The following is a 25,748-nucleotide window of genomic DNA, read 5'->3' as shown; positions in this document are numbered from 1 at the left end:
AGCACTTTACAGGGCTTCGACAGTGGGACCTGTCCTTGTTCCCATGTATCAGCAGCAGCACTGGAGGGTGCACACTTACCCATTTGCTGCGGCAGGGTTCTCATGGGTGCTGGGGTGCTAGCCTCGATGTGGATGTTTGCAGCAGCAGTGGTGGCAGTATGGCTTGGCGGGGTGAGGAGCCCCCACTGGGACTGTGTGCATGCCCCCTGCAGCTGGAGGTTTTAGCGTGGAGGTGAGGCATCGGTGGGTGCGGGACTGTGTGCACCCTCTGTGCATGTTCATGCTGGCAGCAGTCTGCTCAAGGCTGGGGCTAGTCTGTTTTCCATGCCTAGTTTTGCTCTGGTGGCCCAGGCTCGGGGGCAGGGTGCTGGCAGGGGTAGGGCTGGGGTGCTCTGAGCCCGCCAATGTTCTGAAGACAATGGTGGTGTGGGGGTGGGAGGAGGGGTGAGGGGGCACACTCACGCTAGCAGCAGTGTCAAGGCAGGGTGCAGGAGTTCCATACCAGTGTGCTGGCAGGGAAGGGAAGGCTAGGTCTGCCTGGGCATACATGCACAGGCATAGCAATTTGGATGGCGACCATGGGTGCAAATGAGCTGTTGTGTGTCTGCAGAGGTCACTCTGCTGAAGCACTCTGCCTGTCAGGCATGGTCCACCAGCTGTGATGTGAGCCCCAGGAGGCACCTGGCAACTGTGCTGCAAACAGCTGTGGCCAGGCTGGGGACCTGCAGGAGTCCAGCAGAATGAGAGGTGCTCTGGTTGTACTGGTCCTATTTCATGGATAAGATTGTCCCGTAGGCGGGGCGCGGTGGCTCACGCCTGTAATCCCAGCACTTTGGGAGGCCGAGGCGGGCGGATCACGAGGTCAGGAGATCGAGACCATCCTGGCTAACACGGTGAAACCCTGTCTCTACTAAAAATACAAAAAATTAGCCGGGCATGGTGGCGGGTGCCTGTAGTCCCAGCTACTCGGGAGGCTGAGGCAGGAGAACAGCGTGAACCCGGGAGGCGGAGCTTGCAGTGAGCTGAGATTGCGCCACTGCACTCCAGCCTGGGCGACAGAGCGAGACTCCATCTCAAAAAAAAAAAAAAAAAAAAAAAAAAAAAAAAAAAGATTGTCCTGTAGAGTTCAGGTCCAAAAGTTCCCTTAGGGCTAAATTCTATGGCAGATTCTAGCCTAGGGGGATGCCCGTCTCTGAGAGGGCTCCACTACAGTTGCTCCCACAGGACACCGTCTGTGCTCTGCCCCTGGCTGGAGTTCTGCCCCCACCACTTCTCTAAGTAGCTTTCCCTGACAATGCAAGTGTCCGTGGTAGTTGAGGGGTCTCCTCCTGCTGAGATTCCAAAGGCCTACCGTGAATTTGGGTTGCTCCTTGCCTTGGGTTGCCTGTTAAACACATCCTCTTTGTCGCAGTCGCTGGGGGCCAGGAACACGTTCCAGTGTGCAGTAGCCCCCGGAAGTGTTCCTAGCTTCCTCCCCCTTCAGCCCAGCCTCTGTGTTTCCCCCCGTCTGTTCTGCCTCTGACTAAAGCTACAGGATAAGAACATGGCAGCACTGGGATATGAAGTCATTTTTGCCTAACTCCAAAAGCCTGGCTCATTCATGCAGACTCTCAGAAATGAAATAATTCCCTTCATCTTCGTTAAATCACACGTTCCTACAGACAAATCATTCAAAGCTTTTATGAAAATATGTGATGCTGTAATACAATCGATTACTACAGTATTTATGGAATATATCATTCATAGCTTTAGGCTACACGGGGACAATTATATACCAAGCTCTCTTGAATTCCCTCTCTTTCTAAAACCTATGGATTGGAAGTCAGACGTTTTCAGAAGTCCAGCTGGTGTTAAAAATCCAAATAGATCAAACATTGTTTCTTTTTATATCTGTGTGACAAGTAATACCAATGTGTGTAATTACAATGTGGAGAAACCCACATAATTTCTCTGAGGAAAGTTTATTTCACTGGAAGAAGTCATTGCCAATAAGCAATAGAAGCCCTAACCAGTGGCTCTTATTTTGCAATTAGACTTTTTCATCTTAATGTTAGTGTATGTGCAGCCAAAGCAAGCCCCACTTTTTCATCTTAAGCAAAGGCTAAGTTTGTGTGTAATATAGATGAAGGCTATTACCGGACGAACACCATCAAAAAGTCATTTTATTGGTGTCTTTCTGTTGTGATTTTTTTAGTACCTTTGTTTCTTTCCTACTCCCTCCTTTTCCACAAATATATGTTGAGTATCGATTCTGTGATGCTTGAGACATTAGACTATTTAATAATAATCCTTTAAGTCTTGCCCGAATTTTAGTTTGATGATATGGTGTCCATTGTGTAGATAAGGATACATCCTCCGTGAAGTGCAAGGTCACGTAATCACATGTGGAAGAGTAGGTGTGTCTCTTGCTGAAAGGAACTTAACATTGAAAGCTGCTTTATGAAGCCCAAGGCTTCAGTGGAGAACCTCAGAAACCAGATAACTCGGCTGGCTGGTTGTGGTGGCTCACGCCTATAATCCCAGCACTTTGGGAGGCTGAGGCAGGTGGATCACGAGGTCAGGAGTTCAAGACCAGCCTGGTCAATATGGTGAAACCCCATCTCTAATAAAAATACAAAAATTATCGAGGTGTGGTGGCACGTGCCTGTAGTCCCAGCTGCTCGGGAGGCTGAGGCAGAAGAATCACTTGAATCTGGGAGGTGGAGGTAACAGTGAGCTGAGATCGTGCCACTGCACTCCAGCCTGGGCAAAAGAGCAAGACTCCGTCTCAAAAAAAAAAAAAGAAACCAGATAACTCTGAGCCATGAGGCATGACATTGGCCTCTCAGAAGTCTGAATAAATAAGTATGGAGATTTCCCTTATTTTGAAGGCATTAATGACTTATTTCTCTAGGATATTGAAGTGAGTTCTCCAGTGGAAGACAACTGGAAAATGAGTGTCCTTCTCTACAGACATAAGATCTTAATAAAAGTAATGATAAAATTGACCTTGGGGAGACACCGAAACAGGATTACATGGCCTGAGTCAAGTCCTTACAATAGAGAAAAGTCTGTACAAACACGCAAGAAAGACACAGAGGTAAGAAAAGGAACATTGACTGGAGTCAGGAATGCAGGAGCATGTGTGTGCGTGTGTGTGTGTGCGTGTGTGTGTGTTTATATACCTAGAGAAGTTTAGATGAGCCTGGAGAATTAACAAGCCATGCTTGTATTTCACAAAAAATGCACTCAAGAAGAGACATGGGTTGGAAATTGTTGCAGATACAATAAGACACAGTGGTGACATGAACCATGAACCTGTTTATGATGATGAATTTGAAGAGAAATTCTAGGCCTTGCCTTAGAAGACAACATAAAAAACTTCGTTCTTCAGGAACACAATGCCCACAGACAAACTTCACTAGAAACAATTTGTACATAGACAGATGTATATATCACTCCTTACTTAGATGAAATAGATGCATATGCTTCCATTTACAGATGGACTCTTTCATCACTGAAAGAAAAAGTGCACTTCAGATCTACCCTACGAATATATTTAGACACAAATTTACCTCCACCAGTGTTACATGTTATTTTTGTAAGGTAAATAAGTTACTTTGATTTATTATTTTAAACTTATGAGTGCATTTTAAATTGCTATGAATGAAATGAAAATTATTTGAACTTGAACAGATATGTAAGGATATTTGATGTTGCTTGGTAGCTTTTCTCATACAGATCCTATTTTGCACATGAGATTTGCCAGGGAGTTGAAGCTACCTCCTATTCTGCACCTGTTTATATGATTTGGTAATAGTCTTTTGTAGTGAAGGCTTATGAACATGGTGAAATACATATATTCTATTGAGAGATATGATAAAATGGCGTAACTCAAGTTTCACTTATGATTTTGATAAGTAGTTTTCAAACTTGTTTTGGGGGTTTGATGGAATCCCAAATGGGAAGATAACAATTTTACTATTAAAAAGTGTTAACATTATTTTGGCTATAGACTCCAATTTTCATTAACAAAATAATTGTCATAATTATTTCATTACAATTTTAATATAAGAGGAGATATAATTCTCCTTTTACTCAGCACATTTTTTTTTTTTTTTTTTTTTTTGAGACAGGGTCTTGCTCTGTCACCCAGACTGGAGTGCAGTGACAGGATCACGGCTCATTGCAGTCTCCACCTCCTGGGCTGAAGCTATCCTCCCACCTCAGCCACCCGGGTAGCTGGGACTACAAGGTACATGCCACCACACCTGGCTAATTTTTGGATTTTTTTTTTTTTATTATTATACTTTAAGTTTTAGGGTACTTGTGCACAATGTGCAGGTTTGTTACATATGTATACATGTGCCATGTTGGTGTACTGTACCCATTAAATCGTCATTTACATTAGGTATATCTCCTAAAGCTGTCCCTCCCCCCTCCCCCCACCCCACAACAGTCCCCGGAGTGTGATGTTCCCCTTCCTGTGTCCATGTGTTCTCATTGTTCAATTCCCACCTATGAGTGAGAACATGCGGTGTTTAGTTTTTTGTCCTTGTGATAGTTTGCTGAGAATGATGGTTTCCAGTTTCATCCATGTCCCTGCAAAGGACACGAACTCATCATTTTTTATGGCTGCATGGTATTCCATGGTGTGTATGTGCCACAGTTTCTTAATCCAGTCTATCGTTGTTGGACATTTGGGTTGGTTCCAAGTCTTTGCTAGTGTGAATAGTGCCGCAATAAACATACGTGTGCATGTGTCTTTATAGCAGCATGATTTATAGTCCTTTGGGTATATACCCAGTAATGGGATGGCTGGGTCAAATGGTATTTCTAGTTCTAGATCCCTGAGGAATCGCCACACTGACTTCCACAATGGTTGAACTAGTTTACAGTCCCACCAACAGTGTAAAAGTGTTCCTATTTCTCCACATCCTCTCCAGCACCTGGTGTTTCCTGACTTTTTAATGATGGCCATTCTAACTGGTGTGAGATGGTATCTCATTGTGGTTTTGATTTGCATTTCTCTGATGGCCAGTGATGATGAGCATTTTTTCATGTGTTTTTTGGCTGCATAAATGTCTTCTTTTGAGAAGTGTCTGCTCATATCCTTCGCCCACTTTTTGATGGGGTTGTTTGTTTTTTTCTTGTAAATTTGTTTCAGTTCATTGTAGATTCTGGATATTAGCCCTTTGTCAGATGGGTAGGTTGTGAAAATTTTCTCCCATTCTGTAGGTTGCCTGTTCACTCTGATGGTAGTTTCTTTTGCTGTGCAGAAGCTCTTTAGTTTAATGAGATCCCATTTGTCAATTTTGGCTTTTGTTGCCATTGCTTTTGGTGTTTTAGACATGAAGTCCTTGCCCATGCCTATGTCCTGAATGGTATTGCCTAAGTTTTCTTGTAGGATTTTAATGGTTTTAGGTCTAACATTTAAGTCTTTAATCCATCTTGAATTAATTTATTAGGTGGTTTTCAATTTACTACTCAGTTGGATATTTCTTGCTCTCATTTTAATCATCAATCATAATTTATGATGACTGGCCCCGTGGATGTACAACTTCAACTTCGGTAACATCTGTAAATTCAATACCGAATGTTTATCAATATTTCCTAATGACCTGCTTTGGCTTCATCATTTCATATATTTTATCAATTATGTGATTAATGTTCACATATACCTTCTCACATTGTTGAAGCATTGTGAATATTACATCATCATGTCAATTATTTGTAAAAATACATAAAACCAGAAATTATTATTATTAGAATTAATCTTTAAAAGAGAAATAGGGTCGGGCACATTTGCTCATGCCTGTAATCCTCCCCGCTTTGGGAGGCCCAGGTGGGTGGATTGCTTGAGCCCAGTAGTTCAAGACCAGCCTGGGAAACATGGTGAAACCTGGTCTCTATAAAAAATCCATAAATGTTGAAGCATTGTGGATTCCATTCCTGACCAGTGTCGGGAGGTTCCAGGCGGAGATGGGACACTCCAGTCTCCGGAGGCTCTGAGTAGAGACTGGACCCCCAACGAGTCTCGGGAGGCTCCGGGTACAGATGGGACACTCCAGTTGTACCTTGATTAATTTCCCCAAGAAGTTATGAATTTTAAAAACCAACTTTTACTTTTGTTGATTTTCTCTGTTCTATATTGTTTTCTACTCTATTAATTTTGGCTCACTTCTAACTTATTTCTGTCCTACATTCTCTGCTGTACTAGTAATTTCTATACAGATACTTTGAAACTTTTTATTCTTTTCTAGTGTATGCATATTAAAGCTATTAATTTTCTTTTACTTACTGCTATTGCTGTATTCTGTTTCATTAAGCCACATTTTTAGTATCATTTGGCTCATATTATGTTCTACTTTATATTTTGCCCTCTTTTTGAGCCTTGGATTATATATAGTGGTAGTGCTTAATTTTTAAACTGTTAAGAGTTTTCTTCTTATTTTCATTTTTAAAATTTGTTTCTTAATCCCACAGATGATAGATAATACACTCAGTATGATTCCCGACCTAGGAAGTTTTTTGAAACTTGCTATACAGCCGAGCACTTTATTAACATTTACTTTCTACAGGTTCCCTGTACTGTGTTTTATACATTTAAAGTTCAAGTTTGATCGTTGTTATTTTGTGTATTTTTACTGATTTTTTTTCTGACAAGCACTAAGAGACATCTATCATCCTCTAATTTGAATGTGAACTTCTCAATTTATCTTTATTTTTATGTCATTTTATTTCTTTATACATGCTTGGATATGTAATTCAGAGCATACAAGTTAAGGATAGTTATATATTCCTAGTTGATTGACTCTTTTATCATTATGGGAATTTTTTCATTATAATTAGTAATAATTCTTGTTTTTTAATAGTTTTTTATTTTTAATTTTTATGGGTACATAATAGGTGAGTATATTTTTGGTATACATTAGATACTTTGATACAATCATGCAATACATAATAATTGCATCATAGAGAGCATTTCTCCTTTGTGTTATAAAGAATTCAATTTCACTCTTTTAGTTAACTTTAACATGTATAATTAAGTTATCATTGACTATAGTCACCTGTTGTGCTATCCAATAGTAGGTCTTATTCATTCTTAGTAATAATTATTGATGTTAGACAATTTTTTCTGAAATCTGTATAGCTACATTGTTTCTTAATTGTTTTGTTTTTATCATATAAATCCATTATCATTTAATTAAAAATACATTATCCTCCTTATATTTAATTTTTGTTTCTGTTTTAAGCAGCATGCACTTAGAATTTTCTTCAGTCTTAATATCTCTGTCTTTAAATTCGAAGAGTTAGATCTTTTTTAATTTGAAGTAATTATTGATTTATTTGTACTTGAATCCACCAGCAAACTTTTCTATTTGTCCCATTTTCTATGCTCTTTTTTTTGCTATTTTGTTGACTTATTTTTAGTGAATCAATAATTTAATCATTTCATCTTTCATTAGATTATTTTAAAATACTCTTCTTTTAATAGTTATGCTAGAGATTATAACAGGTCTTGTAGATTTATTAATGTCTAACATAAATTTTTAATTTTAACACCTCCCAAATGATGCAAGGACCTTCAACACTTAAAAGTAATGTAGGCTCCTTTATTTTTGTATTCTTTTTTTCTGAATATTAATTCTGCATATACTTAAAACTTATGTACCATATATATTATTGCGTTACATATTTAATATAATTTCAGATTCACCCACATATTTATCCTTTTCATGGTTCTTTATTCCTTTTCATGATTTTGTGTTTTGAACTGCTACAATTTTTTATTGGTTTTATCTGATGATCTCACTTTGGAATTGCTTTTGTATAGAGGTTACTGGAGAGAATTATCTCAGTATTTTTTTTCCTTTTCACATAGAAACATTTATTTCACCTGTATTTTTGGAGGATATTTTTATTGGTTATATAATTCTAAGCTGCCAGTTATTAATGCTTACCACTTTAAAGCTGTCAAATTATTGTCTTCTAACATCCAATTTTTCTGATAAGAAGTCATCTTTAAATTTGATTGTTATGCCTTAGGAGGCCACATGTTGATTAACTTTGACCATTAAGAGGTTTCCATTCACCTTTGATTTTCAGGATTTCATTATAAATTGTCTAGTTTGGGGGTTGCTTGTTTTTGTTTGTTTGGTTTTTGGTTTTTTCTTTGTTTTTTTTTTTTTTGGTTGTTGTTTGTTTGTTTGTTTTTGTTTTTTGGCTTGGAGCTCTTAGAGATTTTCCAATCAGTGACTTGACAAACTTATTCATTTGTCATATCTCTTCAAATACTGTTTCTGTGTTATTCTGGTGCTCCAATGACCCAAATATAACTTTTTATTATTTTCCCACCAGTACTTTTCAGATTAAAAAAAAATTTTAGTTTTTTAAATTTTTATTTCTTGTAAGTACATAGTGTTTATATTTATGGGGTATATAAGATATTTTGATACAGGCATTCAATAATCACATCAGGGTAAATGGGACATCCAACTCCCTCAAGCAATTATTCTTTATCGGTGTTAGAAACAATCCAATTATATTCTTTAAGTTTTTTAAAATGTTCAATAAATTATTGTTGACTGTAGTCATTCTGTCGTACTATTAAAGACTAGATCTTCTTTTTTTTTTTGGCGGAGTCTCTGTCTCCCAGGCTGGAATGCAGTGGGGTGATCTCCACTCACTGCAACCTCTGCCTCCTGGACTCAAGCAATTCTCCCACCTCAGATTCTTGAGTAGCTGGGACTATAGGTGCACACCACCATGCCTGGCTAATTTTGTATTTTTTGTAGTGATGGATTTCCTCATGTTGTCCAAGTTGGTCTCCAACTCCTGGGCTCAAGTAATCCGCCCGCCTCGGTCTTCCAGAATGCTGGGAGTACAGGCACAAGACACTGCACCCAGCCAAATACTAGCTCTTATTCATTCTAGCTATCATTTTGTACTGATTAACCATCCCATTTTCTCCCAGTACCCCACTATCTTTCCCGGAATATGGTAACCATGCTTCTAAACTCTATCTCCATGAGTTCAATCATTTTAATTTTCAACCTCACAAATACATGAGAACATGCAAAGTTTGTCTTTCTGTGCCTGGCTTATTTCACTTAACATATGACTCCCGGTTCCATGCATATTGCTACAAATGACAGGATCTCGTTCCTTATTATAGCTGAATAGTACTTCATTGTGTATGTGTACCATATTTTCTCTATTGTTCATCTGTTGATGTACACTAAGGTTGATTCCAAATCTTGGCTATTGTGTAGAGTGCTGCAGTAAACATGGGAGTGCAGATATCTCTTAGATATATGATTTCCTTTCTTTTGCATAATATACTGAGAAGTGGGATCGCTGGATCAATGGCAGCTATATTATTAGTTTATTGAGGAAACTTCAAACTTTTCTTCATAGTGGTTGTAATAATTACATTCTCACCAACAGTGTACAAGGGTTTTCATTTCTCCACATCCTAGCCTGTATTTGTTATTGCCTGTCTTTTGGATATAAGCCATTTTAACCGGGGGTGAAATGATATCTGATTGAAGTTTTGATTTGCATTTCTCTGATGATCAACAGTGTTGAGCACCTTTTCATATATCTATTTGACATTTGTATGTATTCTTTTGAGAAATATCTATTCGTATTATCCCCATTTTTAATCTTTCTTTAGATTTTTTTTCAGTAGAGTTGTTTGAGGTGTGTAGATTTGTTCTCGGGTTTTCCATTCTGTTCCATTGGTCTATGTGTCTGTTTTTATGCCAGTGCCCTGCTGTTTTGGTTACTATAGCTCTCTAGCATAATTTAAAGACAAGTAATGAGATTCCTCCAGTTTAATTTCTTTTGCTTAGGATAGCCTTGGCTATTCTGGAATTTTTGTAGTTACATTTAAATTATAGGATTGTTTTCTCTATTTCTGTGAAGAATGTCATCTGTAGTTTTGTAGGGATCGCATTAAATCTGTAGATTGTACTGGATAATATGGATATTTTAACAATAGTGATTCTTCCACTCTATGAACATGGAATACCTTTCCCTTTTTGTTTCTTCTTCAATTTCCTGCATTAAAGTTTTGTAGTTTTCATTGTAGAGATGTTTCACTTCTTTGGTTAGTTTAATTCCTAGGTATTTTATTTTACTTCCAGCTATTGTAAATGGAATTACTTTTTTATTTCGCTTTCACGTTGTTAACTTTGGCATAGAGAAATGATACTGATTTTTGTATGTTGATTTTGTATCCTGCAACTTTACTGAATTTGTTTATAAGTTCCCGTAGTTTTCCTGTAGAGTCTTATGTTTTTCCAAATATAAGATTATGTCATCAGCAAACAGGATAATTTGGCTTCTTCCTTTCCTATGTGGATGCTCTTTAAATCTTTCTCCTGTCTGATTGTGCTAGTTCGGACTTCCAGTAATATGTTGAATAACAGTGGTAAAAGTGCGCGTCCTTGTTTTATTCCAGATCTTAGAGGAAAAGGTTTCAGTTTTTCACTACTTGGCATGATACTAACTGTGGGTCTGTCATATATGGCTTTTATTATGCTGAGGTATGTTCCTTCTGTCACCATTTTTTTAGGGTTTTTATCATGAATAGGTGTTGAATTTTATCAAATGCCTTTTCAGCATCAGTTGAAATGATTGCATGGTTTATATCCTTCTTTCTGTTGATATGATGTATCATACTGACTGATTTGCATATATTGACCCATCCTTGCATCCCAGGGCTAAATCCCACTTGATTGTGATGAATGATTTTTTAAATGTGTTGTTGAATTCAGTTTGCTAGTATTTTGTTGAGGATCGCTGCATCAATACACATCAGTGATATTGGCCTATAGTTTTCTTTTTTTGATGTGTCCTTGTCTGGTTTAGTATCAGGGTAATACTGACCTCACAGAATGAATTTGAGAGTATTCCCTCCTCCTTCATTTTTCAGAATACTGTGAGTAGTATTGGTAATTGTTCTTCTTTAAATGTTTGGTGAAATTCAGCAGTTGGGTCCCTAGCTTTTGTTTGGTGTGGAAAACTTTTATTACAACTTCTATTGCATGATTTATTATTAGTCTGTTCAGGTTTTGGATTTCTTCCTGGATCAATCAAGATAGGTTGTATATATCTGGGAATTTATACATTTCTTCTATATTTTCCAATTTATTGGCATATAGTTACTCATAGTAGCCACTAATAATCTGTTTAATTTCTGTGGTATCAGTTGTAATGTCTCCTTTTTCACTTCTAATTTTATTTATTTAGATCTCTCTTTTTTATTAGTCTAGCTGAAGTTGTGTCAATTTTCTTTATCTTTGCAAGAAACCAACTTTTTCTTTCATTAATCTTTTCTAATTTTTAGTCTCAAATTTTATGTATTTCTACTGTGATTTTCACTTTCTTCTACTTAATTTTGGGTTTGGTTTGCTCTTTCTCTTATATTTCTTTAAGATGCATAATTCATTTGTTTATTTAAAATTTTTCTCCTTTTATGATGTAGGCATTTATTGCTATACATTTCCCTCTTGGTAGAGCTTTTGCATAGGTTGTTGTACGTTGTGTTTTCATTTTTATTTTTCCAATAAATTTTACAATTTTATTCTTAACATCTTCATTGATCCAATCATCATTCGGGAGCATTTTGTTTATTTCCTATGTGTTTTTATAGTTTCCAAAATTCCTTTGGTTATTGATTTCTAGCTTTATTGTGGTCAGAAAAATATTTGACATAAATACAATATTTTTGCAATTTTTGAGACCTTTTTTTTGCGGCCTAACATATGGTCTATCCTTGAGAATGTTCCATGTGCTGAGGAGAAGAATGTGTAATCTGAAACCTTTGGGTGCATATTCTGTAAGTGTCTATTAGGTCTATTGGGTCTATAGCACAGATTAAGACAAGTGTTTCTTTGTAGGTTTGCTGTCAAGGTTATCTCTCCAATGATGAAAGCTGGGTATTAAAGTCCCAAGCTATTACTGTATTGAGATCTATCTCTTTCTTTACCTCTAATTGCATTTGCTTTATATATCTCAGTGCTCCATTTTTGAGTGCATATTTACAATTGTTATATCTTTGATGTAGTTTATATTTGTCCCTGCCAAAATCTCATGTTGAATTATAATCCCCAATGTTGGAAGTGGGGCCTGTTGAGAGGTGATTGAATCATGGGGGTGGATTTCTCATGAGTGTTTTAGCATCCCCTTGCTGCTGTTCTCATGGTAGTAAGTTCTCATGAGATATGGTATTTTAAAAGCGTGTGGAACCTCTCCCCATGTTCTCTCTTTCTTGCTCCTGCTTTTGCCAAGTGAGGTGCCTGCTTCCCCTTTGCCTTCCACCATGATTGGAAGCTTCCTGAGGCCTCCCGAGAGCAAATCTTCTGTGCTTACTGTATAGAATGCAGAAATGGGAGCCAATTAGGCTGGGCGCGGTGGCTCACGCTTGTAATCCCAGCACTTTGGGAGGCCGAGGCGGGCGGATCACGAGGTCAGGAGATCGAGACCACGGTGAAACCCCGTCTCTACTAAAAGTACAAAAAATTAGCCGGGCGTGGTGGCGGGCGCCTGTAGTCCCAGCTACTCGGAGAGGCTGAGGCAGGAGAATGGCCTGAACCCAGGAGGCTGAGCTTGCAGTGAGCCGAGATTGTGCCACTGCACTCCAGCCTGGGCGACAGAGCGAGACTCCGTCTCAAAAAAAAAAAAGAAATGGGAGCCAATTAAACTTCTTTTCTAATAAATTACCCACTCTCAGGTATTCTTATAGCAGTGCAAAAATTGCCTAATGATATCTTCTTGTTGAGTTGACCACTTTATCACTATATGGTAACCTTCTTCGTCTCTTTTTATAGTTTTTGCCTTGACACTGATTTTGTCTAAGTATGGCTATTCCTGCTCCTTATTGGTTTCTATTGGCAAGGAATACCTTTTTCCATTCCTTTATTTTTAGTCTGTGTGTGTCTTTATAGGTGATATATGTTTCTTATAGGCAACTGATCATGGAGTCTTTCTTTTATCCATTCAGCCATCCTGTATTTGCTTTGGAGAGTTTAGTTCACTTTCGTTCAATGTTATTATTAATAAGTAAGGACTTAACCAGTCTTTTTGTTGTTTTCTGGTTATTTTGTGGTCTTCTCTTCCATTTTTCCTTCCTTCCTGTCTTCCTTTTAGTGAATTTGATTTTCTCTGGTGGTATGATTTAGTTCCTTGCTTTTTATTTTTTATGTGTCTGTTGTATTTTTTTTAATTTGAGGATACTATGAAGCTTGCAAATGCTGTCTTTTAAACGATTATTTTAAGCGGATAACAACTTAACACTCTGTACAAACAAACAAGGAAAAAGAAAAGTAATAACAACTCTATACCATAACTTCATCACCTTACCTTTTAACTTTTGTTGTTTCTATTTATATATGATTGTACTGTATATGTCTTGAAAAGTTGTTGTAGTTATTATTTTTATTGGTTCATCATTTATTTGAACTTAAGAGAAGTTTACACACCACCGTTACAGTGTTCTATATCCTGTGTTTGTGCATTTAATATTACCAGTGAGTCTTTTACCTTCTGATGATTTCTCATTGCTCATTACCATCCTTTCTTTCGGATTGAAGTGCTCCCTGTAGCATTTCTCGTGTTGATGAAATCCCTCAGGTTGGTTTGTCTGGAAAAGACTTTATTTCTCCTTCATGTTTGAAGAATATTTTTGCTAGATAGACTATTCTAGGGTAAAACATTTTTCCTTCAACACTTTAAATATGACATGCTGCTCTCTTGGGGCCTGTAAGGTTTACACTAAAAACTCTCCTGCCAGACATATTGGAGTTCCCTTTTGTGCAATTTGTTTCTTTTCTCAACTACTTTTAGGATCCTTTCTATATCATAGACCTTTGGGATTTTGATTATTAAAGGCCTTGAAATAGCCTTTGTGGGGAGTTGAATCTGCTTGGTGTTCTATAACCTTCTTGCATGTGAATACTCACATCTTTCTCTCGGTTTGGGAAGTTCTCTCTTATTATCCCTTTGAATAAACTTTCTGTTCCTATCTCTTTGTCTGCTTCCTCTCTAAGGTCCCTAACTCTTAAATTTTCCATTTAGAAGCTATTTTGTAAATATATTAGGTATGCTTCATTGTTTTTTATTCTTCTTTATTTTGCGTCCTGTGACTGTATTTTCAAATAACCTGTCCTCCATCTCACTAATTCTTTCTTTTTGTGTCTGTGTAATTGTGGATTTTTATTTCACTTGGGTAAATAACTAGGAGTGGGATTACTGGATCTTATGGAAAGCATACATTTAACTTTGTAAGAAATGGCCAAACTATTTTCCAGCATAGCCACACCATTTTACATTTCCACCAGCAATAAATGAGACTCTCAGTTACTCCTCATTCTCATCAACACTTCCTGTTGTCACTGTTTTTTTTAATTTTAGCTATTCAAATGGTGTGTGGTGGTATCTCATTGTGTTTCTTTTAATAACACATTTTAAAATTTAAAACTTTATTATTTTAATTTTATATTTTCTAATTGACAAATAACTGTACATTTTCACAGGACACACAGTGATGTTTTGATATATATAATGTGTAGTAGTCATATCAAGGTGAAGAGCATATTATCATCTCAAACGTTTTTCATTTATGTTGCCAAAATTAAATATAGTCATTCTAGCTACTTGAAATGATGTCTTATTGTTAACTATTGTCATAATAGAGTGGTATAGAACACTAGAAGTTATTGCTCTTATCTAGTTGTAATTTTGTTTGGATATTTTTGCATTTTTCTTTTTTCTATTTAGCTTTTATTTTAAGTTCAGGGGAACATGTGCAGGTTTGTGATATAGATAAACTTTTGTTATAGGAATTTGTTGTACAGATTATTTTTTGACACAGGTATTCAGCCTAATAATATCCATTAGTTATTTTTCATGATCCTCTCCTTCCTCTTAACCTCCACTTACATATATATATATGATATATATATATAAGGTATATATAAGATATATATATGTAAGATATATATATGTAAGATATATATGTAAGATATATATATATATACATATCTTAAAATATATATAGATTTTAAATTACTTTTGGCAAATTTTCTTCCTGCTTCCTCTTGTAATCTTGAAAAAAATACTTGATAGTTTTTTTTCTGTTTGCAACTTTGAGTTTCTGTATATATCTATGTCTCTACTAAATTCTTTTGTTAATATATATTTATATATGTTGACCTGTATTTATATATCTATTTATTATTATTGATATTTTATTGTTATATAAATCAATAGATGTACATATTAATATGCATATTGACTTATATATATCAATGAGAGAATTGTGTATATTGACTAATTTTAATTGGCAAATAATTATTTTAAGCAACTTTGAGTCTGTGACAGATATTCTGATATGATTTACAAATGTGACATGCGTGTCAAAAAATATGGCTTTTTTTATCAGTGATTTTCTGTTGTATATGTACATTTTTGCATTTTTATTATGGTCCAAGCCAGGTATTCAAAATCCAGGATATATCAAATTAAAAAGTAATTCATAATTTAAAATTATTATTATGCAATGATTTCATAATTTCTAATGATATAAAAGCACCACAGTTTCTGGGACTTATACAGTATTCATTTGTTTGATTAAGACAATATGACAAAATTCCAGAAAGGAGATTTTTAAATTGATTCTTTTTCTATGGCAAAATAATATAGAATTTTGTTAATTCTAATTCTTTCAATAACTGTAAACTTCAAGGTGGGAGAAGTAGCACCCCCTAACCCCTCCATTATCTCTGCAAAGTAGCATATTATATAAACCTGTAATGACCTACCAAAGGGAAAAGAAGGCTTAATGACAGGGGATCATATTCTTCATATTCTCAATATTTCTTCACGAGTATGTATTTCTCACACTAGTAAATAAGAGTAATATGAAGGAAGACGTGTTTACAGTTCTCTTTCCTCTTGATTGACAAAGGTACTTATTATTTTGAACATATCTCACTGTGACTGGAATCCTGTCAAAAGTGAATGTGAAGGCAAGAGAGCACATATAATGCACATATTTTATAAAGTGCAAATAAATGAGCAATGGAGCAAAACCCTCTTGAAATAAAGATTTACAGGATGAACAAATGGGTGGTTATTCAGAATTATAGTTGTATATCAAACTGTAGCCTTCTAGGGGGTCATTTCGATAATTGTGGTATAAATGAAGATGGAGTGTGGTTGTCAAATGATATGGATTAATGCAGAGAAATTGCCCTCTCAAGTAGCTGGATTTTATATGTAACTTTCATGATATTTTCACAATTGTCCACTAATTTATTGATGCTTCATTTGCATGCCAAATGGTGGCATTTAGGAAGAAGTAGAAAAGACTACTATGTTTAATCTAATTCAACAAGTATTTATTGAATCACTTACATATTCAAGCTATTGTAAGGAACACAAAAGAGATAATGAAAATGGTCCCAGCCCTCAAGCAACTTTTAAACTACTGAGGATGACACATGAAACCATTAAATAACTATTTAACTGCTAACAACTGGTGCAGAGATTGAGTACCATAGAACTTCAGACTAGCGAGAAATTAAAAAGCACTTGAATGGTCAGGAAATCGTCATGAAAGAGGATGTCAATTTTGCTGTCATGGATGTAAATTTTAAAACAATATCTAACCGATGTATTTTATCACTATGAGCGTGATTGTGTGCTATATCGTGCAGAACATATATAAATGATTAAACCATGTCCTCAAATATTTTATAATTCAGGAGCATAAGAGACAAGTTCACAGATAACTCTCATATAAGGCAGAATATTATATGGTACAAATAAAAAACATTAAAAGTATAACAACGTTCTAAGAAGGTGACCATGACAAATAAATGAGAAGGTGTGGAAAACGACGTGGTATTTAAACATGGCATTTTGGATGGTGTTCAAAAGGAAGGTTAGGAAACAGAGAAAAGTAGCTACTCCAGCATGAAGCAATAGAAATAAAAGCTCCGGAGACAGGAACAGCAAAGGCCTTATTTTGGATACAGTAAACCAGTAGTAAATAAATGTGAAAAATGAAATAAATTATCACACTGAGCATTGGCCTAAAATTCAGGTTGAAGCACTATTCTTATTTCTCTGGGTATGAAGAGCCATTGAAGGTTTAAACAGAGAATAACTTGATTAAAGCTGTGATTCAGAAAGATCAGTGGACCAAAAAAAAATTTAATGGTGAAATGAAAATGGTGAATAACAGAAATAGGGAAATAAATTGCTTTGACCTCGTGTATTTTGATGCTGTTAGGTGCTTACAAATTAAGATTTGTTATTTCTTCTTCATCTTGAAACCTTTATCATTACATAGTGTTGTAACCGAGCGAGTTATAGAGAAACGCCACACTCTGAGACTAATTCAGGAGTCCTTTACTTCTGGCGACCGAGAGACGGCTAGCACTCAAAATTCTCTTGGCCCCGAAGAAGGGGCTAGATTTCTTTTTTATACCTTGGTCTAAAAGGGGAGGGGGAGCCTAGCTGAAGCAATTTTTACGGTAGCAGAACAGGCAAAAAGTTACAAGAATTAATGGTTACAGAGATAGTTACAGAAAAATAAACAGTTCCAGGTGCAGGGGCCCAAACTATCACAAAGAGACAATGCACGGGCTTTGGGTACCATCCACCGAGCACTTCCCTAGGAGCTGCTGGTGCAGCTTGTCTCAATATCTTATCAGTAAGTGTGTTCCTGGATGTGCTTGGAGTCAGCTTGCTCTAGTTAAGACCTTGAGGAAGGGGGATGGGTAAGGGGCTGCAAGTGAAGGAGCCAAAATGGAGTCTGTCTGGCTCTCTCAGCTAAGGGAGAGTCAATCAGGTTAAAACAAGGTAGGGCATCACGTTAGTACCTCTCTATATTCTTGATACTTGTTCTTGCTCTGAAGTCTGCTCTGCTGAAATTAATACAGCTACTTGACTTTCCTTCTGATAGATGTCAGCATGATACATCTTGTTGCATCGCTTTACTTCTATCTTATATATCTACATTTATATTTAAAGTGAGTTTCTTGTAAAAAACATATAGTTGGGTTTTATATTTGACCCACTGTGACAATCTTTGTCTTTTCATTGGTGTATTTAAACAATTTACAAATAATATGATTATTGATATAGTTAAATTAATATGTACCATGCTTTTTCTGTTCTTTATCCCTATTTTTTCTTCTATTCTTTTTTCTGCCTTTTGTCATCTTAATTCAGCTTCTTTTGTGATTCCATTTTATCTACTTTTTTTTGTTAGCATATCAGTGATACTTATTTTACAACTTTTTAAAATGGGTTGCCTAGAGTTTGCAATATACATTTGCACTTGTTCCAGGTCCACCTTAAAATAACTTGATACTGCTTCCTAGGCAATGCAAGCACCTTATAATAACACATATTCCCAATTTTTCTCTCATCCCTTACATCATTACTGTCATTCATTCACTTATATATAAAGCATAATCATATATTTTTGCTATGGTCATTTTGAAAGACAACTATCTGTTATATCACTAAAAAAATAAAATTAAACATTTCAATTTTATCATCACTTATTCCTTCTCTAAAGATCTTTTTTTATGGAGATATGATCATCTGACTTGTATAATTTTCTTTCTCTTTGAATATATTCCTTTAACATTTGTTGCAAGGAAAATCTACTGGCAGCAAATTCTCTCAACTTATCTCATCTGCAAAAGTCTTTATTTCTCATTTTTGAAGGATGATTTTGCAGAATGCAGAATTCTAGGCTGGTAGGGGTAATTTTTTCTTCTCAACAATTTAAATTTTCACTCTCTTCTTGCATGCTTTCTGGGGAGAAATAAGATATAATTCTTTTCTTTGTTATTTTATAGGTAAGGTGTTCTTTTATTTCTTCTGGCATATTTTTTCAAAGGGATTATTTTGTACCCCCCACCCCCCACCAAGGTGCACACGGTAATTTTTTCCGATCTTCCCTGTGAAAATTTAGTTGGGCTCCTGGAGGTAAAACTCACAAAAGAGTGAACATGCTTCCTAAGACTGAGTTCCCCTGGAGTTTGTGTGTCTACAGCTGTCATATTTAAAGTTGAGAAACCAAGTTCATGCTAAGATGAGGAGCAAAGTAAGAAAGTCCACTCTTACCGCTCCTATCAACATCATACTGGAAGTCCTAGTTAATGCAATAGAACCAGAAGTGGAAGTAAAGGTATACAGATTGAAAAGGAAAAAATAAAACTCTTTTTTTTTTTTTTTTAGTTGGGATGATTGCTTATGTAGAAAATTTCAAAGAATCAACAAAATCATCTGGATCAAATATGTGATTACAGAAAGTTTGCAGGTTACAAAGTTAGTATACAAAAGCAATTTTCTTTTTCTTTCTGTCTTTTTTTTTTTTTTTTTTGAGACGGAGTCTCACTCTGTCAACAGGCTGGAGTGCAGTGATGCTATCTTGGCACACTGCAACCTCCGCCTCCCAGGTTCAAGCGATTCTACTGCCTTAGCCTCCCGAGTAGCTGGGACTACTACAGGCACATGCCACCATGCCCAGCTAATTTTTGTATTTTTAGTAGAGTCAGGGTTTCACCATGTTGGCCAGGATGGTCTTGATCTCCTGACCTCATGATCTGCCCGCCTCAGCCTCCCAAAGTGCTGGGATTACAGGCATGAGCCACCGTGCCTGGCCCATTTTCTTTTTTATATACTAGAAGTGAACAGTTGGAATTTGAAATTAGAAACACAATGCCATTTATATTGACACCAAAAACATGAAATACTTAGGTACAATCTAACAAAATATGTATAAGATGTACATAAAGGGAAACTAAAAAATTGATGAATAATTAAAGATGTCAACTTTTTCAAAATTGTCCATAGATTCAATACATTTCCAATCAAAATTCAAAATTGTTTTGTGGATTTCAGCAAACTGATTCTAAAGTTTATGTGGAAAGGCAAGAGACCCAAAATAGCCAACCTTGAAGGAGACCAAAATCAGAGGATTAATACTATCTGACTTCAAGGCTATATTGTTACAATAATCAACATATTGTGGTATTGGTAAAGAAACAGAAAAATAGATCAATGGAACAGAATAGAAAGTCCAAAAATAGACCTACATTAATATAACCAATTTATATTTGACAAATGAGCAAGAAAAGTCAGTGGAGAAAGAATGCTCTTCAACAAAATGTGCTAGAATAATTGGACATTCATATGCAAAAAAATGAATGTAGACACAGACCTTGCACATTTTACAAACAATAGCATCAAATGCATTGTAGACCTAAATGTAAATGCTAAACTATAAAAGTCCCAGATGATAACATAAGAGAAAATATAGGTGGCCTTCGGTTTGGCCAAGACTATTTAGATACAGCACCATTAGCATAATCTATGGAAAAAAGTAGATACATTGGAGTTCCTTAAAATTATAACGTTTTTCTGTGAAACATCCTGTTCAGAGAATGAAAATCAAGTCATACAGTGAGACAAAATATTTTCAAAACATATATAGAATACAGAATTTGTATTCACAATACATAAAGAATTCTAGAAACTCAACTATAAGAAAACAAACATCTCAATATTAAAAAGATAAAATATCTAAACAGACACCTCATGAAAGAAGATCTGCAAATGGAAAATAAGCAAATGAAAACATGCTCAACAGTATATGTAATTAGGGAATTGTAAACTGAAACAGCATTATGATGGTTAATAGTATGTGTCAACTTCATTGGATTGAAGGATGCTTAGCTGGCTGCTGAAGCATTGTTTCTGGGTGTGTGCAAAGGGGTGTTTTCAGAGATTGACATGTGAGTCAGAGTACTGGGAAAGGAAACCCCACCTCAATGTGGATAAACACTATCCAATTGGCTGCCAACAGAGATAGAACAAAGGGAGCAGAAGAAGGGGGGTATTCAGCTTGCTGAGGTCTCTTGCTCTGACCGTCCCTCCCCTTGCCAGAAGTTAGCTTTCTCTCTTCATGCCCTTGGTAATCGGACTCCAGGTTCTTTGGCCGCTGAACTCTGGGACTTGCACCAACAGGCTCCTGGGTTCTCTTGGGCCTTTGGCCTCAGACTGAGGGCAGCACTGTCAGCTTCACTATCAGCTTTTCTCAGTCCCCAGCTGGCAGAAGTCCTATCGTGGGAATTCACCTTTGTAATCATGTGAGCCAATTCTCCCTAATAAATCCCTTTTACATATACATATATCCTATTGGCTCTGTCACTCTCAAGAACCTTGATTGATACAAACAATAAGAAACAACTATATAACAATTAAAATGGAAAATTCCAAAACACTGATAGCACCTGATGCTGGCAAGGAAGTTGAGTAACAAGAACTCTTATTCTTTGCTGGTGAAAATGCAAAATGGTACTCCACTTTGGAAAACAGCTTGAAACTTTCTTACAAAACTAATGTTTATAGCAGCTTTACTCATAATTTCCACAACTTGGAAGTGGCCATGACATCCTTGAATAGATGAATGGATGAACAATGTATGGCACATCCATTCAGTGGGATATTATTCAGTGATAAAAACAGAAAGACATAGATGAACTAATTTCACTAGGTGGAAAAAGGCAATCTGAAAAGCTGTGTACTGCGTGATTCCAACTATTTGACATTCTGTAAAAGCCTGAACTATGGAGACAGTAAAAAGGTCAGTAACTTTCAGAGATTTAAGGGTTCTAAGGGAGGGAGGAGTAGATGGAGCACAAGGAATTATTAGGGCAGTGAAATTATTTCTCTGTTGATATTAACATATCAATATTAAAATATATACACGTACTATGTACCCACAAAAATTAGGAATACAAAATTTAAAACAGACAAACATGCGTATTTATTTTCAGGTTTGGTTTTCAGAAATGTTAATATGATGTGTTTAGGTGTGGTTTTCCTTATATTTATCATTCCTGTGGTTTGTAGCATTTCCTGAATCTGTCACTGGTATTTTCCAGCTTCAAGAGTTTCTTAGTCATTAGTTTTTCAAATATTGTTGTTGTGCCATCTTTCTCTTCTATTCTTCTGTAACTCGAATTATACATTTTTATACTTTTCACCATGTCCCAAATGCCTTCTACACTTATTTCTCTGTTATCTGTTCTGTTTTTCTCTCAATAGCTGGATAGGGATATTTTCTTCTGGCTTATCTTCCAGGCCATTAATTTTCTCTTTAGCTGTCTAACGTACTATTAAATCTATTTACTGAGTTCTTAAAATTGCTTATTGTATACTTAGTCCTAAAGTGTCCATTTTTCATTTTTTCAGTTCTCTGCTAAAATTGTTTAACTTGCCATTCCGTTTTTTGAAATATCACTCCAGGTAATTTTAGTTTTTGCCTGATATCTCAAATACCTGACTATATTGTGGGTCAATTGCAATGGTCATGTTTACAATTAATGTTTACTTCAGTTCTGTCTTTTCCTATGTCTGGTTATTTTTTATTCAGGATAGTATGTGCGGAAAATGTACAGATACTTTAAAATTCCATCTGATGTTAACTTCTTCCTAAGAAATTTCATTTTGTTTCCCTCAACCAGATGTGCTAATGGAAGATCACCTTAATCATGTGGTAATGAGTTTATTATTAGAAACTGGGCTTCAGTCCTTGTTGAGATTGAGCTATTTCTAGTTCTCTCTTACTCTTAGAGAATAGCTCTTAGAGATATCAACAGAAAGTTTAGGTTGTTAAAAATCCAAAAATGGAATCCACAATGCTTCAACATTTATGGATTTTTTATAGAGACCAGGTTTCACCATGTTTCCCAGGCTGGTCTTGAACTGCTGGGCTCAAGCAATCCACCCACCTGGGCCTCCCAAAGCGGGGAGGATTACAGGCATGAGCAAATGTGCGTGACCCTATTTCTCTTTTAAAGAATAATTCTAATAATAATAATTTCTGGTTTTATGTATTTTTACAAATAATTGACATGATGATGTAATATTCACAATGCTTCAACAATGTGAGAAAGTATATGTGAATATTAATCACATAATTGATAAAATATATGAAATGATGAAGCCAAAGCAGGTCATTAGGAAACATTGATAAACATTCGGTATTGAATTTACAGATGTTGCCGAAGTTGTACATCCACGGGGCCAGTCATCATAAATTATGATTGATGATTAAAATGAGAGCAAGAAATACCCAACTGAGTAGTAAATTGAAAAGCGCCTAATCTTCTTCCGATGACTCTACGATTTCTTCGTACTTGTAAAATATCATTGCATGTTGAATAGGAGTCTTAACAGAGTCATCAGTCCATCCCTTCCTGGCAAACAGCCTTTCCAGGATTCCAGGCATTTCATAGCCCTTGCTTAGAATGAAATCCTTAAAGGCAATTGGTCCATAAAGATCGTCAAGAATGTCAGGTTCATCAGGCTTTTTAAGTAAGAGCTTGGGGTCAGTCAAAGGTTCATCACTTGTTCGCTTCTTCCACAACTTTGGCTTGAGGTACCGTGCTCCATACCTCATCTTCACAGGCTGAGCGGTATAAGCATTCGATGGCCTGTGGAATTTCCTGCCCCGGTATTTTTCCTGTGAGAAGAATTTGTCCTCATCCTTTTCATCTAGCTCCATGCTGTACTTCAGCTCTGAGGAGCACTCCTTTACCTTCTTAATCTTTTGGTCGTCATGGGTTGCTCTGTACTCGGTGGTGAAGTCAAACAGATTCCAGATTGTTTCTTCATCAACTCCCAGGTCTGCAGCCCACTTGAAGAATTCACGGAGTTTTTCCGACGTGTATCTATATTGAAGAGGGTCAGAAACGCACTCTTTTGTGCTTGGTGTATCTTCCTGAAGCAGTTCTTTCATGCAGGATGCTCCAATCTTGGGAGGCTCCGAGAATTGATGGGACTCTGGAGCTTTGGGAGGCTCCGGGTGGAGACTGGACACTCGACGAGTCTTGGGAGGCTCCGGGTGGTGATGGGACACCGGAGTCTCGGGAGGCTGCAGGCAGGGTTCCCCACAAGGGCATTGATCAGGCTTGCTGGGTTCCTCAGTTTTCTTCACCCGGGCCTCACAACGATCCCATACGTCCTTCAGCGTCCTCCCAGGATCCAGCAATTTCAGCACGTCTAGTAGGAGATTGGACACCCGAGTGGTGTCGGGAGGTTCCAGGCGGAGATGCGACAGTCCAGTCTCGGAAGGCTCCGGGTGGAGACTGGACCCCCGAGGAGTCTTGGGAGGCTCCGGGCGCCGATGGGTCACTCCAGTCTCGGGAGGCTCCAGGCGGAGACTGGACACCAGAATCTTGGGAGGCACTGGGAGGAGATGGGACATGCCAGTCTCGAAAGGCCGCGGGCAGAACTCCCCACGGGGATATTGAGCAGGCTCGGTGGGTATCTCGGTTGTCTTCTCCTGGGCCTCACAACAAGCCCAAGCGTCCCCCAGCTTCCTCTCAGGATCCAGCTGTTGCAGCACCTGTAGTAGGAGATCTGGAGGCAGATCTTCTCCCAGATTGGGGTACATGGCCAAGGGATGCTTGGCCATGAGCTCGGCTTCCACTTGCTCTACAAACGCCTTCCGTGCTAGCTGCACTGGAGAGAGCTTGGAAAATAGCGCCGCTTTCTTGAGCAGCTTTTTCTGCCGTCGTTTGGGGTCTGCTTGGGGACCTCTGACAGATATTTTGGGGAGTAAAAACTCGTCATGGTGACAAACGAGTGTGTCTTCGGGAGACGGACAGCCGTAGCGGAAGTTGTCCACGCCCTCCCTCACAAATACCCAGTTCTGGGTGTCCACGGATGGGAACCTCAGGCGCCCGTGCTTGCCCTTCGCGAAGCACTTGGAAGGCGGATGGTTACAGTACCGGGGCTTGGAGTCCATGCCTGGGGACCTCAGCCGGTCCTGCGGCCTCTGGTCCGCCATGGTGGCCCTCGCTGGGGTGCCAAGTCTCCAGCTTCTGCGGTTTCTGATCCCTGCCACTCTAGTCGCTAGGAGACCGCCAGCCACGTGCAGCCCAGGTTCCTTCCTGGAGGCGGAGCAGCGCTGACGTCACAAGCGCAGCCCAGATTCTAACAGGTGCATAGTGGAATCTCATTGTGGGTTTCATGTGTGTTTCCTAATCACTACTGCTATTGAACATCTCTATATTTGATGATTTGCCATCCTTATCTCTCCTTGGTTGAAGTGTCTGTGGATCTTTTCCCCATTTTTAAATTGTATTGCTGGACATCATATTTAGTGATGAGAATCCTTGCTGTGTTCTAGATGTAAATAGGTTATCAGATATATGATTTGCAAATTTTTCACTTGGCTTTTCCTTTTCATTGTCTTAACAGTGTCAAAGGCAAGTTTTTTAATTTGATGAAGTCCAATTGATCAACTTATTCTTTTATGGATTGTGCTTCTTTTGATGTATCTATGAAAACTTGGCCTATCCATAGGTCAAGGTTTAATTTTTGTAAACAGCACAAGATATAGATCAAAGTTTTTATTTAAAAATGTACCTATTGCTTACATATATCTGATAATTTTAGAATTATTTTTGTAAAGACTAAATTTTCTCCACTGAATGACATTTGGAAATTGGTAGAATATCAGTTGTGTATATTTTTTGAAGGTCAATTTCTGGACACTCTTTTCTCTTCCATTGATTTTTCTGTCACACAAATTTCACACTCTGTTGGTTACTTTGGCTTTATAATAAATCTAGAAATTAGGCTGTATTAGTCCTTTAACAATATTCTTTTATAAAGTTAGTTCTTTCTAGGTCCTTTGAATTTCTTTTTTTTTTTTTTTTTTT

At 37.2% G+C, this 25,748-nt stretch overlaps 1 protein-coding gene across 1 annotated transcript; it reads right to left on the bottom strand.

Annotated features, from left to right (window-relative positions):
- Positions 1 to 23,101: 23,101 nt before the first annotated feature.
- LOC100602070 (protein FAM47A-like) lies at positions 23,102 to 24,871 on the bottom strand. The gene has a single exon (XM_003282388.3). The coding sequence runs from the start codon at positions 24,869 to 24,871 to the stop codon at positions 23,180 to 23,182; it is 1,692 nt and encodes a 563-aa protein (XP_003282436.2). The 3' UTR covers positions 23,102 to 23,179.
- Positions 24,872 to 25,748: the final 877 nt, after the last annotated feature.

This window comes from Nomascus leucogenys, unplaced genomic scaffold, assembly GCF_006542625.1.
Source record: "Nomascus leucogenys isolate Asia unplaced genomic scaffold, Asia_NLE_v1 000642F_140476_qpd_obj, whole genome shotgun sequence".
Taxonomy (NCBI): Eukaryota; Metazoa; Chordata; class Mammalia; order Primates; family Hylobatidae; genus Nomascus; species Nomascus leucogenys.
This window is presented reverse-complemented; position numbering and strand designations above follow the sequence as displayed.

Excerpts from the sequence above, each read along its gene's own strand:
- LOC100602070 (XM_003282388.3), bottom strand. The coding sequence starts at position 24,871 with ATGGCGGACCAGAGGCCGCAGGACCGGCTGAGGTCCCCAGGCATGGAC.